At 42.4% G+C, this 12452-nt stretch overlaps 1 protein-coding gene across 1 annotated transcript in view; it reads left to right on the forward strand.

The window, feature by feature from the left end:
* CCDC178 (coiled-coil domain containing 178) overlaps positions 1-12452 on the forward strand; it is a 381945-nt gene that overhangs the window by 94260 nt on the left and 275233 nt on the right. The window contains exon 9 of the mRNA XM_059724137.1: positions 6011-6164. Coding sequence (XP_059580120.1) covers positions 6011-6164 — 154 coding nt within the window. The remainder of the gene's footprint in view (positions 1-6010; positions 6165-12452) is intronic.

Raw genomic sequence — 12452 nt, forward strand, 5'->3', positions numbered from 1 at the left:
GGAATAATTTAGAACCGGCCAATAATAATGTGTGAATTTGCATATGAGTGGCGGGAACCTTTCTACGCCGGGGTTCTCCACCGTGCCGAGAAATTCCCTCGTACAAAATCTCACCGTGCCTTGTGCTAGAAAGTTCCACTGTGCCGAGGCACTCAACCACTAAGCTCTGCTCTGACAGCATTTTAAGGAGAAAAGCTGGATTTTCACATTTTAAGGAGAAAAACACGTTTTCTCCTTTAAAGGAGAGAAACGTGGGAAACTGGCTTTCTCCTTGCAGGCTGGCAGAGTTGCAGACTGCAAGGGGCTGGGAAGTGGCAGGAGAGTGGTCAGCAGGGGGCACCATGTGCAGTTGTATGCACAAGGCTGCCAGGCAGCCTGGAACCCAGTTGGTGGGACTCAGCATGACAGGGAAGCTTGGTGCTGTCCCCAGAAGCCAAGCACTGCCATGGTGAGGCACCCGCTGCCTGCTGGGTAGCAGTTGGAGGCACAACCCTGCACTGCTACCCCTGCTGCTGCTGGGTGGGCAGGGGGTGCCTTGCTATGGCAGCACTTGGCTCGCAGTGGCGGCACCAAGCTCTCCTACCCTGCTCTGCCCTGCTGCACCAGGTCTTGCCTGCTGGGCTACAGAGGCCCTGCCAGGAGGGCAACAGAGTGGGGAGCCCCGAGCCTGTAGCGGGCAGCCCGCACTCAGCTCTGCTCCAGCCGTGCCACATGCAGGGTAGGGGAAGCTGGGCTCCGGGCTCCACTCTGCCACAATAGCTGCCACCTCCCACGAGCAGCAGGTGGGACTTGGGCACTGCTGCGGGGGTAGGGGGCTGCAGACCTCAGTCCCTGACCCTGTAGCCCTGACATCTGGGGCCCCCCTCTGGCAGGGTTGGGGGCAGGGAACTGTGGGTGGGGATTGAGGGGCACTAGCAGGGCCCAGGGGCTGCAGTTGGGGGTGAGGGGCATGAGCAGGGTTGAGGAAGCTGTGGTTGGGGAGTGAGGGGCACCAGCAGGCCCAGGGGGTATGGGTGGGGAGTGAGGGGCACCAGCAAAGCGCAGGGGGCTGTGGGCGGGGAGTAATGGATTTTGGGGTTTTTAATCAGAGAATTTGCAATTTTTACACAGAGAAAACCAGGATCCCTGTTGATCATATTGGGGCTCAGGAAGGAATTTTACTTCATGGTCAGTTAGATTGGTACAAACTATGAGGGTTTTTGCCTTCCTCTAGCAGGCAGCATGGCCTTCTCCCTGGGATTTCATATATTAACAACCTTGCAGCAGCAGGATGTTGACTACCATGGTTCCCCTGCTTTACCTGTGGCAGGTTAGGGTGTTATGCCTTGGTTTTTGTGCCAGGGTGGACTGTGTAGTTTTGCTAAGAGGTTAGACAAGTAATTGGTATAGGATGGTGCATCCGTCTGGCCTCTTATAGGTGCTTTCTAGTGGTTTTAGAGTGCACACCCAGCTCCAACCTCATGGTGTGTCCTTAAGGCCTAGGCGTTGGGTTGCATTTGCCCCTGAGGGAGGCCCCACCACTTTCCTGCCATGATTTGATCTTTTCTTCAGTGGCAGGGCTCCTTCTCATAGTCCAGGTGCTGCCCTTAGGGGGCATTCTTGGGGCTCGACATCCCCTACACCCCAATCATGCGCCAGCTGTCAGGACGGCCGGATGATGGGTTGTGGCCTGTCCCTTGATGTCGTTGCCTGTGCTCTCTCTCCCTGCCCATTTCTTGTTGTCCCTTCACTCTTCTCTCGAGTCATAGTGGTATGCTGAGTTGCCTCGCCTCTTTCCCTTTGACCCAAGGGGGCATCTAAAGTCTCCCTCTCTGCTCTGGGCTCTTGTGGGCCCTCTAAAACAACAGCACAAAAAAAAGGAAAATAGAAAGGAATAGTTGGGGGTCGGGGCTTCAGCCCACCCTACTCACAGGTCCAGCGTCTGTGGTCCTCAGGATTCCTCGATGCTGTTGTCCTTGGCCCAGCTGCCCAGCCAAGCCAGAGAGATGCCTTTTTTAATGGAGCTGGTGTTACACAAATTGCCAATTGCTCAAATCATGAGTGAGACTTTTATAAAGGGGGATAAGGCAAGGTGCCCCATTTATTGATTACATGAGTTAGACACAGAGGTTCAAGCACACTGTTCATACAAACACACACAAATCATCATACACATAATCACACACAGGCATACACATACAGAAAACAACCATTTCATCCACACATATACCAGATATAGTTGCCAGCAATAGTTGCTCAGCATCAGCCCAGGGTGGCCAACCCAGGTTTATTGAGTAGATGATGATTTGAAGATAGCAGATTTAAAGATAACAGCTGGAGTGGGGTGAACAGATGCATCTGTGGTCCGATGGAACAGCAGTAGAGAAAGAGACTTGCCCAACTTGGCATTTTCAAATTGTTCTTTTATAGGGATTGGCATCCTTTGTTTCAGTGCTTTGGGGTTTTTCCATACCCAGCTTCTGTTTTTGTGGTTGTTCTTTTGTCCTCAGCTTATCTTAGCCTTGGAGTGTTTTTGTTGCCTGTCTGGCAGAATTTCTTCTTCTGTTATGTCCTTTGTGCCTTCAGGCTTCAAAGGGATTCTTCAGCCTTTTGTTAGTTAGTGGTTGCTAACTTACATTTGGCGGCTTGTTGCTTACATAAACAATTGAATCTTCTTCCGTCTCTATGCCATTCTCTCAACATTCACCCTTTTACACGCACTCATACATAAAGGCTATGCAAAGTTCATTCACTTATGTCAAGGAGAAGGATACAAAATGGAGTTTTCAAGTTGCTTACAGGACAAGACTAACATGGTTACATTTCACTATTATTACACTCTATGTTAACATCAGCTACGTTAATTCAGTTCATGCTATACTGGGACCCCTCCTGTGGGTCTCCGTCTGGCTCCTTGTCAGGCTGCTGACACAGCCCGTGTTCAGCCCAGGAGCAGCCTTGCCTCCTGGCTTCAGCGTTGCTGGTCCCCTTTCCATTCCTTCACTGCTGGCTTTTAAATTAGCCAGGCTGCGATTTTTGATGATGTCATTGGCTGGCACCACTCCCAGCCATCAATAAAAGTGGCTGACGAACTGTGCGGGCGGTTCATCCCGGCATGGCTCCATTCTTTCTGAAAACAGTAAGTACGCCCCATTTTCAGGGCTTTTCATTTCTTTCTTCAAGTGGGTCAGCCCTGTCTCGGGTCCCACCATGGGAGGGTGCCCTGGGGCCTCCGCTTGTGTCCCCCTGGGACAGATGGTTTTGATACGGATGATTTTGCCTCAGGCACGGGTTTGGACTAGATGACCTCTCAAGTTCCCTTACAGCCCTTCTTCTTTGTGATTATGAGGAATCTATTTTAAAGCACTTGGAGGAGAACAAGATGATCGGGGACACAGTATTGCCAACACTCATGATTTTTGGCATTGTTCTTAAAATCTATGCTTCAGGAATATGAAAAACTTAAAAAAAATTTTTTAATTTTTTTTATATATATATTCCCCCCCCCCCACAATATTATAAAAGCCTTACTCTCTTTGTCTGTAACGCTTTATTTGCAGTCTGATTGGTTGTCTCGGCAGCCAACGACAGTGCTTACTGAAACAGCCAATCAGAGTGCTCTGTGCTGACAGAAGTTTCACCATGACTGTGGGGACTGAGGGGCAGGAGCGGCATTGGCTTGTCCCCTCCCAGCCCTTCAGTCCCTGCTGTCATGGCGGCACTGTCCCCCAGCAGGTCTGGAGTGGGGTGGTGAGGCCAGCTGTGCTGGCCTTGCCCCCCTCCATGGCCCTGCTCCTTGGAGGCAGAGGGGAATGGGGGTGGGGGAGTGGGAAGAACAGCGAAGTTCCATACCATTGAACGTGCTCAGCATATATTAAAGACTAGCCAATTGCCCGTCAAGAATGACCGGTGGGGGGGAGCGGGGCCACAGGGCCAGAGGCAGAGCGACAGCAGTGTGGAGCATTGGGTGGTGCCACTCTGTCACTGCTCCTCCCCTGTCATTTTTGACGGGCAATTGGAGTGTGTGTATGAAAGAGCTAAGTTTTTCACATTCCTGAAGCATAGACTTTAACAACAACACCAAAAATCATGAGAGTTGGCAATTCTGCTAGCCATCATGGATTTGCCAAGAGCAAGTCATGCCTGATCAACATGAGTTCCTGTTATGCTATGGGGAAGAGCTGTACATTTGATATATCTTGATTTAAAGGCTTTTGACAGTTTCCCATGACATTCTCATTAATAATCTAAGAAAATACAGACTATATGAAAGTACTGTAAGATAGATATACAAGTTGTTGAATCATTGTACTCAACAAGTAGTCATCAATGTTTAAATGACAAGTTAGGAGAATGTATCAAGTGTGGTTTCCCAGGGAGTCTCATCTTGGGTCTGGTATTGTTTAACATCTTCATTAATACTTTGAACGATCAGATTGAGTGCGTGCTTAGCAAATTTGCAGGTGATAGTAAATTGGCTGGAGTTGCAGATATTCTGAAGGGTTTGGGCCAGGACCTAGAATGACTTGTATAACCTGGAGTAATGGTCCAAAATCAATCAGACAGAATTCAACAAGCACACAAGTACAAATTCCTGCAGTTAGGGTGGAATAATTGCATGAACGAGTACAGACTGGGGAATGATTGGCTAGGCTGCAGTACTGGGGGTTGCAGTATTTTTAGAAGCTGAATATGAGCTAATAATGTGAACTGGTTGCAAAAAACCCAAAACCTGATGGCATACCTTGCATTAACAGGAATGCCACTTGCAAAGGGAAGTAATTCTTCCCTTTGTTGGTCACTGGTGAGGCCTCGCCTGGAGTACTGTGTCCATTTTTGGGCCCCATACTTGGAATCTACCAGAATGACCAAAATGATTAGAGGTTTTGCCAACATTACTTATGAGGCAAAGTTGATAGAACTAGGACTATTTAGTTTAGGGAAGAGAAGAGTGAGTGGGGATTTGGTAGTCTTCTAAGATGTGAAGGTTGTAGGGGACAGGACTGTGGCAGTGACCTCAAACTGCAGCAGTGGAAATTGAGGTTGAAGATTAGGAGGAACTTTCTCACTGTGAGTGGGTGGTTAAACATTGTAGCAGGCTACCTAGTGAGGTAGTGCATTATTAATCCCTGGAAGTTTTCCAGAGCAGGGTAAACAGACACTTGATAGAGATGGTTTAGGGATAATTCTGCTCTGAGTAGCCATCTTGACTAGATGACCTCATGAGTTCTCTTCTAGTCCTATGATCCTGTGATCTTACAACTTCTGTGCAAGGTTTCAGAAAGATTCAAGTTGATCTAAATGTTTGTTTCCTTCATCATCCTGACCAATATTGGTACTGGAAGAAGACAGGGTGCAGGGAGGATTGGTAGCAATACTTTGACCAAACTGCTGATGTACCAAAACAATTTACCTAAATTAATTCAGTGATTTAATTCATTATTGTTCCTGTAGTCTTTAAAATTTATTAGACGTACTGTGACTGATGGGACAGAGGGTCCAATGTGGTTGTCATACTCCAAGGGCATATTATCATACTTCTTTTATTAAAATTTTACCTGTGCTATTATGGGATGGATTTATCTTCTGTTTTGAAATAAATGGTGACTTTGTTGAGGTAGATGTCATTGTGAAATAATTTATGTAGAAAGACCATTCTATTCTAGAAGATGCTTTTTGGAGCAGTGGCTATCATTTATCTTGTTTATACCATGACTAGCACTGTGGTGCAAAATCTGGTGTAGATGCTACTTCAAGATAAGTGATATAATACTTATCTATTTTGTGTGGTCTTCAATAGTGATATTTGAGTACCTCAGCAGATAAGATTGTATTCTGACTAGAATCAAGATAATCTTTCCTGGATTAGATGGTCTGAAATCCATTAGTATATAAATGTTCAAGCAGTTTACCCAACAGAATCACAATAATTCTTTACTGATTTAAAATTGTTTTACATACCTTTATGGAGAGGAACTGCCTTGGAACAATTCTATCTAGCTGGATGATCTTACTCTTGTGTTTCTATTAGGAGTGAGTTAAAACACTCTGAATCTTTTTGGACTGAATACTGTATGAAGTTAAAAGACACAGAGGAGAAGATTATAAAAGATAAAAAACACCTTGAAGAGTTGATGAAGCAAAAAATAGAGATCCAGGAGGACACACAATCTTGGAACAGTAAAGTGAGTTTTGAATATTTATAAACAAGTAATTGAATTTCTTTTACTGAAAAAAAAGAATATTTTGTATGTTCAAAAGTTAGATTCTTCTGCAGTCTGAAATGAAAATATTGATTTTGAGTGAACCAAGAATGTTTGAGGTACTATAATAATTGTATGGAACCATTGAATATATTATAGTAACTATAGTTTTAACACTGTTTATGAAAAAAGTAATAATACATAGTCTGATAGTTCTTTAAATTACCTCTGCATTTTTGCACTTGACTGCATTCCCACCAAGTACTGCCAAACTTTAAACTTTCTGTGGGGCTGCATAAGTGTAGTCTAGGATCTGGAACATTCAAAGTTTAAATTACAAGTATTATGCTTCTAGAGTGATTTTTGTTTTACTGCAACATTTATCCTTATTTTTGTTTTCTGCCTTATATAGTTGATTTACTATAGTTTTGGAACCTTTTAAAATCAGAGCTGTAGATTCTTATTCTGATGAGCTAACAATTAAACATCTTGATCACATTCGACTTAAAATGTACTTGTAGAGTACAATATAACAGATTATAAAATTTACCAGTATAAAGGTCACCTATTTAATTATTTTATCAGAGAGAATAAAAAGAGAATGGAGCAAAAGAATGTATTTTTTTTACCTAATTCATATTCAAGGGGGGCGGGGGAGGGAAACTATTTCTTCCAGAATCCAGAACTTCTTAAATAAATATATTGTGTACAATCTATAAAAACATGGTGATTATAGTCCTCTCTGAGCTACATACATCTCCACATGGGGAGCCATTTGAAGAAATTATATGCACTGGTCTTTGGCTCATCCATCCTGGAGACCTCAGTGTGGCTAAATTGATTAGCTGTATACTAGGAGCACAGCTGTAAACTTTTTAGCAGAAACTAAAATGGCAAATGATATTTTCTTATGCAATGACATGCTGGACTTAAAGCTCTGATATTTAGAGGCTTTAAAAAACAAAACAAAACACCAAAACCTGCATTTTCAAGATATTCATGTAATTGGAAAATGAGGGTGTGGATGAGTGTACATCTTGGCTGCCTTAAAAATATAGGGGAGCTGCTTCTTGGAAGTACATATGCTTATTACAATCTAACTGCTTTTATAGTCCTGTAACTATTCAAGTTCCTATGTCATCCTAATTCTGACCCTGAATGAAGCAGGGTTAAAATTGGAGTGGTATTGTTATAATTGTCACCACCGTGTTGTTCAGGTGTAAAAATCATGTTTACTGCGCTTTCTTTTAGGCTGCATCTTTGTTGGTTTGCTGTATACTACTTTGCAGCGACTAAGAGCAAGATCCAAAAAAGGATTAGGTGTGATGTTGCTCAGCATTGCTACACCTACCTGTAGGTGCCAAACTCCAGGAGTGGCATTCACTGAAATTCAATTTTACAGTTATGCACCTAAATCGTGTCTTTAGGTTCAGGTGATTGGCTCATTATTTTTTTAAAGTACAGTGGGGTAGTGCTAGAGGTAGGAAAAAAGTGAAGGGATTTTGTTTTTAAGATTCAGTGGGAATAAAGTGCCAATTTAAAATAAATACAATATTTGTCAGTAACTGTCAAACTCAGTTCACAATCAGAGGTAAGCATGACATCCTTTGTAGTAGATAAATTGTTTATTGAAATGTTATTTTAAAATGGTATAAATGAAAATTTCATATATTTATAGTAACGTTTTATATATTACTTATGTTTTAATAATTGTGATTTTAATTTTGGCATGTCAGTAGGTTATTAACTAAATACTGTGCTAATTGATGGTTTAATCTCAGTAGGCTTCCAGTCTTGAATATAGACTTTTAGTAATTTATAGGGTAAACTTTTTAATGTGCATTTCATTTAGTTATCCTGAAGAAAATTAAATTAAAAGGGCAGAAAAGTAACTTCCTACATATGCTAAGGATACTTTTAATGATTATATGCAATTAGTTATCAGAAATATATGCCTAAATCAGGGTAAAAAAAATCTGAATGACTGAATTTTTTGGAAAGCAGCCATACTTTCAACTAATTTCAGTTCAATACATGATAAGTTAGACCACTGCATTCTGGAGAGATTTACTTTATAAATAAAAATGGACTTTTAAAAATGTGCCCATTAGTACAGCTTAAAGTTACCACTTAAGAGGGTAGACAAAACAACCATTGGCCTTTTCTGATTAGACTTCAGTAACAGCAAAACAAAAGATGGTACTGAGCTGGCTATTAGCTTTTAAATTAACATTTGTGTCTGGCCACACTTCATATGGTATCTTCTGGCCCTCGGCTCTAACTAATAGGAAGGTAATTCTTTAGTTTTCAATCTTCTAATTAAGTGAAGGAGAATTTGGAGGAAAGCCTTAGCACTATGATGAAGAAAGAGGATTCTGGAAAGAACTGCAAAACTCAGTGAGTATACTCTATAGAAGGCATAGGGGAGATTTGCAGAAGAAAACAGAACACAAGCAAAAAAAAAGTATAGTATAGATCTAGATTTTATGGAGTTATAGCTAGTCTTTCTTGCCACAAGAAAATAAAACTTAATATAAGAAACAGCAATTTTCCTGTTTAATTTGGGGAATGTCTTCACTGTGCCATCATGTCACATAGCAGAGGTTTAAATGAATAAGATGGCATATGTGTAGGAATCAGCGACTGAGAAAGATGAAAACAGTAAGTAATAATACTTCATTAGCCTTAGGCACCATTTTAAGAAAAAGATAAGCGTAGAGGACTCTTATTAGGAAGAATGTAAATGAGGACAGTGCAAGAAAACAATTACATTAGAGTACCCCATTTGTAAATACATTTAAAAAAAATGACACACTGAAAACAAACACTAAAACAAAAGATTTAGGGATAGATCAGAAGAGATGTAGGTGCTTGAAGCACAATTTAGGCAGAATTCAGGCACCTAAATCTAGTAAGTAATACACAAAAACCCTATCTAACCACGTGTGTGCTTGAGAAATTTTAGATGCTTAATTTTTTCCAGCAAATAATTTAAGCATCCAAAATTCCTACTATTATACATGCTCAGAACTTTCACCATCTTGGCTAAGCTGAATGTCTCAGTTCTGATCTTTATACTTAAGGCTATTTGGGGTTCACAGTGTAGGCATCCCTGTGCCTGAGTCCACCAAGAAACCCAAGCTGATAATCTGTCCTTTTTTCTTCTGTTTCTTGATGATGATGAAGCAAGTGTCACCACACATATTTTGGAAGCATGAGGGCCAGAAAGCCAGCAATAGGAAGAATGGTCAATGTCAATGAGACCTTGCGCACCTGAAGGAGGGCTGCAAGGGTATTCATAGGTGATGTGGTTGGCCATCTGAGCTATTTTCTGCTAATGCCTAACAACAACCAGTTATTTCCCCTTTTTCTTTTGGCTAATGGAAGCAGAGACCTGAATTGTGGTTGCTGCTAAGACTTAGGTCCCATTCACTCATTATACTGTTTCCAGAATTCTCTGCTGTGCAATGGATAGGAACAAGATACTCCTTACAGTGGCAAACAATAAAAGCTCCCTGCTCTCCTGTAAGCAGTGGCTGTACAGGTAGGTGTATATGTTGCACAGAAGAGTGGGCATCATGTATAGAACAGGACATTTCCTCACCTTAGTTGTGATTGCTGAACATGTTTACAAGTCTGACTTAAGGCCAGGAAGGTTTCTCCCGACTCTTGCCAAGACTATTTTCAACCTATTTTCCTTCTTTGCAGAAGCCATTTGACCATAGGAAGCAGATAGAACAGGGTAGCATCTTAGAGAGAAACTGATTCAGAGAGGCCATTTAACTTTAGTTCCACTAGTAGCTTCTGTTCCTCCAGTGGCTCAAATGTCCAATGCTACAAAATATCATCAAGAGTTTTAATTTAGAAACGATTCATTTTTGTCTTCCAGTGATAGTGAAGCAGAGTCCTTATTGAATGAGGACTTGAAAGAGAGCTTTTGTTAGTCCTTTCTAGTCAGCTCTTGAAGACAGTTGTTTGCAAGCCAGTTAAAACTGCTGGGTGTCATCTTGATATCTCAGAAAATGTCCTGGGAAATGTTTCTGTGCTATATAGTAGAAAATAGCACAGTTTGATAAATGCTTTCCAGACCCAAATATAAAGATTAATTTGCTTTGCCAGTGAATGATTTTATGAGTCTGCCCTAATATTTTATTAACATATAATTTCAACTACTTTATACCTACTTTAGAACTAGAGAAGTAAAATTCCTGGCAAGGAATTCCATGAAGAAATAGGTTCTCTCTTAGGGGGAACAAATTTTGGAAAAACTAAAATAACTTCATTTATTACTTGCTTATTGAACCAAAATATTGTTTCACTCAGAATGATAATTATACTATATATAACTTAGCAAATAGTACTATTAGCTATGTGTGTGACATAAATAAATCCTTCTTTTGAATAGAGATGGAGCTTCATGCTAAGGTACCTGTATGTATTTTTTGCTTATTGCAATCTCTCTCAAATTGGGGGACGGGGGAAATGAAATGTTGAAAATAGAAAGTATTGATATTGTTGACTTGTAAACAAAAGAAAGGTTAGGTCATTAGGCCCCAGAAATAATGTAAAGAGAGAGTTTGGTACAGATACAGAAGAAACCTGTGTTTCTAGAGATAAAGCTCAGAGTATCTCTATTACATACTCATTATAGTGCAGCTTAAACTTGTAAGATCTTCATATAGCGCTGTTACTTGAAGAGTCAAGTTCCCCGTGATGGCATGGAGGAAACACGAGAAGCACTTTACCTGCTGAGTCAGCACAAGGTGGTGAAGCAGCGACGAAAAATGGTGCTGAGTGAGACGACAAGCGCCAAGGAAACCCCAGCATGTGCCACCAGTGTTTAAAGAGCAGGAACCCTGCGCCTGGGTTAAAAAGCCCAACCTGAGGAGATGAGCGGACCAGAAGTGTGGTTTGGAAGCCCTGGGAGGGGCGAATGGTTGAAAGCAGCCTGCTAGTAGGAAGCCCACTGAGGCAGCTCAGAGGAGCCAAACAACTTACTTGCAGGTTTGTTCTGGCACTTGGGGACAAATGATTGGGACCTGACCAGAGACACGGGACCTGAAAGAGAAGACAGAGAACAATTTTGAGTACAGTGGGGGCAAGAGTGGCTCACAGTGGACCATTCTGACTGCAGATCCTACAGTCCAGGCTAGAGGACTGTGAGAAGGGACTAAGCCCTGGAGTGATCTTCGAGTTGTGTATTGTTTTGCTTTATCTTTATTACCTACCTCAGAAGGCACTATAGGAAAGCATAGTCTGTGCGCCCTGGAACATCTATTTAAGATCTTGAAGGTTGGTGTAAGGCAGGGTGCAGGGGAGGCGGAGCCCCAGAAGAGGACGCCAGGGCTGGATTAAGGACAACACGCACAAGGATTAAGATCTTCCTCCCAAGTTATATAGATGAACAAATTGTGGCAGGAGAGAGTGGTTACCCTTACCCGAGTGCCGTTTTTACAACGCTAGGAGCATGCTGTTCGCTTGTAAGAGAACCGAGACCCATGGAAAAGTTGAGACGCGCCTCATGGGATAGGCACGTGCACTTCTACATAGCATTTGTTCACAAGCACTTGTTTGTCCAAAGTGCGTGCAAGATCATTCCATCTGACTATTCTTATACATCATAGCCACAAAGCACCCTACTGCATGCCACAGCAAAGAAGAGGGGAGACAAGTGTACTGTCAATGCCTAGTTTCTACACTGACAGGGAGGTTGTAAGGTTAAAATATAGGTTAAATGGGAGGACAAATTCTTCCTAGACTTCATTGGTGCTTAGTAGAAGCCTTGAAGTTTGGGGTTATTAGACCCCTGTAAGGCCTCTGCGCTGCAGCTGGTCAGCTAGGTCAGCAACACTTATCCCTCTTAAGGAGGACAGCTAACACTGAGCCTGTTGATTGGTTCCAGGGTTGCTTTTAAGAAGCTGTTGCAGCATCTGGCCCCTGGTGCTCAAACTGGCCCCAGTCTGTACATAGCTGTCATCTGTATGACTTCCCTGGTGCCTGTTCCTGCATACTGCCCATGTACCTAGTCTCTGCACTTCAGAGCACTGGTTTGGCTTTGGGTTGCCTCCTCACCTCTGCATCTGGTAACCCCTCTGGCTCAGCACATGAGCACTAGTTTGACTTTGGCTTGCCTCTGACTGTGGACTCTGGTAACACCCCCCAGCTTTAACCACTAAGCTGAACACCTCTGTGGGCCCTGCAAACCCCTCTTGAATGAAGATCCAAGTTTTTTTCAACCTCTTTATAGGAATATCAAATACTTGAATTCAT

Source organism: Alligator mississippiensis, chromosome 3 (assembly GCF_030867095.1).
Source record: "Alligator mississippiensis isolate rAllMis1 chromosome 3, rAllMis1, whole genome shotgun sequence".
NCBI lineage: Eukaryota > Metazoa > Chordata > Crocodylia > Alligatoridae > Alligator > Alligator mississippiensis.